A 2,549-nucleotide genomic window follows, 5' to 3' on the forward strand; every position below is an offset into this window, starting at 1 on the left:
TGATGAGCCTCCTAATTGGAAGTCACTCGGGAACAACATATGTAGGTACATGGCTTATGCAGTAATTTTGCTCCCAAACTAGACCCGTCAACAAGATTTCGCCGGCATGTACCAATGCCCGCCCGCAGACCATCCCAAAAAATTTACACATTATACAAACAGTAGCTGCCGGCAGAAGATTTCATAGTTTGAGCATGACAAAACACAATTCTCCTTCTATAAACTACTACGAGTAAGTACTGTAGCACAACAGCACTTACCAGCATGTTTGTCTCATGTTCAGCATCCGGCATGTAAGGATACTGAATGTAGAACATGTCGTTCCGCACCATCTTCTTCCTCATTCGACAGGGCCCTTCTGTCATCTCCAGCATCCACTTGTCTAGGTGAGAGCCAATGGGAGGGCCCCACAGTCCTCTTTCCCGTAATAACTCGTATTCAATTTGAGACCACTCCTCTGTCACATACTTCAACGCATTTTGTTGACGCTATAAAGAACACTGTAGGGTTAGCTGCCACAGTTTGCTTCATCACCTGTCAAATACACGCAGGGTCTGATTTGAAAGGGTGGCGCTATCTTGTACTAGGCAGTTCTGCTGAAAGCCCTTGACAAGGCATGGGAGCAAAGAGATGCAAGACTAAGATTGCTTTACAGAGATAAGGGTACAAAGCAGTTTCAGCACTGTTCCAAGGCAGGCAAACAGGAGAAATTTCTCTCTGTATTCAGTGGAGTCGGAGACTCATCTCTGCATGGAGTGCAGCAAACTGAAGATGTAGTTTCAGGAGACAGCAGCCCTCCTCTTGGCTCCTTCACAACAAATGCCATGTCCCACTTCTGATTTTTTTTAAAAAGCACCAGTCTTCATTCAATTTTTTTTGGGAGATCTGCTTCTGCAAAATGTAACTCGGAGGCCCTGACCTGGATAACCCAGGCAAGCCCAATCTCATCAGCTCTCAGAAGCCAAGCAGGGCCGACCCTGGCTAGTACTTGGAAGGGCAACCTCCAAGGAATACCAGGGTCGGGACGCAGAGGTAGGCAAATATCAAGCCACCTCTCTGACAACATCCAAGCCCCACTAGGGATCGCCAGAAGTCACCATGGCATCCAGGCACGCAAGCGCACGTTCACGCGCACACACAAACTCGCACACAAAAATGTAACTCACAGAACTGTAACTTCTCTAAGAAGTACAATTTCAACAAAAAGTTGGAACATTTGAAAACACCGACCCATCTGTTACATTGTGTGACCAGTATTAAAAAATACATCCATGCAGGCATGATTAAAAAATATTGTGATTACTGCTCTGATTTACCTCTTGGTATTCTTTATACTGCATGTCTACCAAGTCTCGGACTACTGCGATGTGTGTAAACATCCACTGAGAGATTTCCTAATGACAAAAGCACAAATATTTTGTGAGTGCTCTTTTATGTTCCCGGTTAAATTGTTTTACTGTTGTTTTATACTGCTGGATACTGCTTTTACACTGTGCTTTGCTTATGCCCCAGTGAATTCGATGATGATGACAATTTAAATCTTTACAACTGTTTTTTTTTTAACTTTGTAAGCCACCTTAAGCAAGGTGGCCTAAACATTTTAAAAATAAAATAATGAGTTGGATCCAGCTCACTCAATTGCACTCAGTTCCTTTCCTTTCTAGAGCCCACGTCCAACATAATGTTTGTGTACCAAGATCCCCAGCAGAGATTTGGGGGAGGGGTGTCAAAAGGGACCCTTTCCTTTTTGCCAGCAGAAAAGTTGGATCCAACCCAATATACTGAGACCCAGATGAAAGATTCCCTTTTTAACCCACACATCCATAGAACATGCGAAAATTCAAGACATTTTGATTGTTTGTGCGATTCTCGTATTTTTGCCATCTCAATATGAGGTTTTAAAATATCTTGATCCAGAAAAGCACTTGAGTGGGCTTCTCCTTTCCACATGCTAAAATTCAAAGTGCTTAGCTGCTATCAAGGGTTAAGGTTGTGACGCTATCACAGTTATCTTATTACTTGAAGGATACAGCATACAAAAAAGCAGAATTTATTAAACTAGTTTATATCACAAAGCAATCTGCTGCATAGGACATGGCAAATGGCTTTCCTTCCCACCATCTTTTGCCTTATAAGCTACCTGTGTGGACAGATTATGTTTGTTCAGCCCACTTTCTTTACGGTTTCTTCTTGATCCAGTTAGCTTCGAAAGGCCAAAACCACTGCTGACTCGTGAAAGTTTAGACTGGGTCGTTGGAACCAATGACTCTCCTCTACTGATGCATTTCTTTTCATGAGCTAAAATGCCAAGAGAAAAACGGCATTTGTTTCTTCAAAATACAACTATTGGGCCCCATACAATGCACAGACAACCAGCAGAAGACTGACCCATATCGTACCATTCCCGAAACTCTTAGACTGACCTACAGCAAGTAAACACAACTTTGCATTGGTAAGCCCAGATAGGTAAGGAACAAGGTGATGAAGCACCACTCCTGTGCTCAAGGGCCTTAAAAAACACGGGCGAGTTCCTGATCCCAAGCACCCGT

General features: G+C 43.2%; 1 protein-coding gene across 1 annotated transcript; it reads right to left on the reverse strand.

Moving 5' to 3' along the window:
* Positions 1-260: 260 nt before the first annotated feature.
* Positions 261-2,298, reverse strand: LOC107124971 (WD repeat and FYVE domain-containing protein 3-like; the record flags this gene model as incomplete). Its single annotated transcript, XM_015428452.1, has 3 exons — positions 261-488; positions 1,317-1,394; positions 2,141-2,298. Coding segments are annotated over 3 exons (464 nt in total), but the record flags the coding sequence as incomplete, so codon positions are not given.
* Between the last annotated feature and the right edge of the window lie 251 nt (positions 2,299-2,549).

The sequence above is a fragment of the Gekko japonicus genome, unplaced genomic scaffold, assembly GCF_001447785.1.
Source record: "Gekko japonicus isolate JY-2015 unplaced genomic scaffold, Gekko_japonicus_V1.1 scaffold14033, whole genome shotgun sequence".
Classification (NCBI taxonomy): Eukaryota; Metazoa; Chordata; class Lepidosauria; order Squamata; family Gekkonidae; genus Gekko; species Gekko japonicus.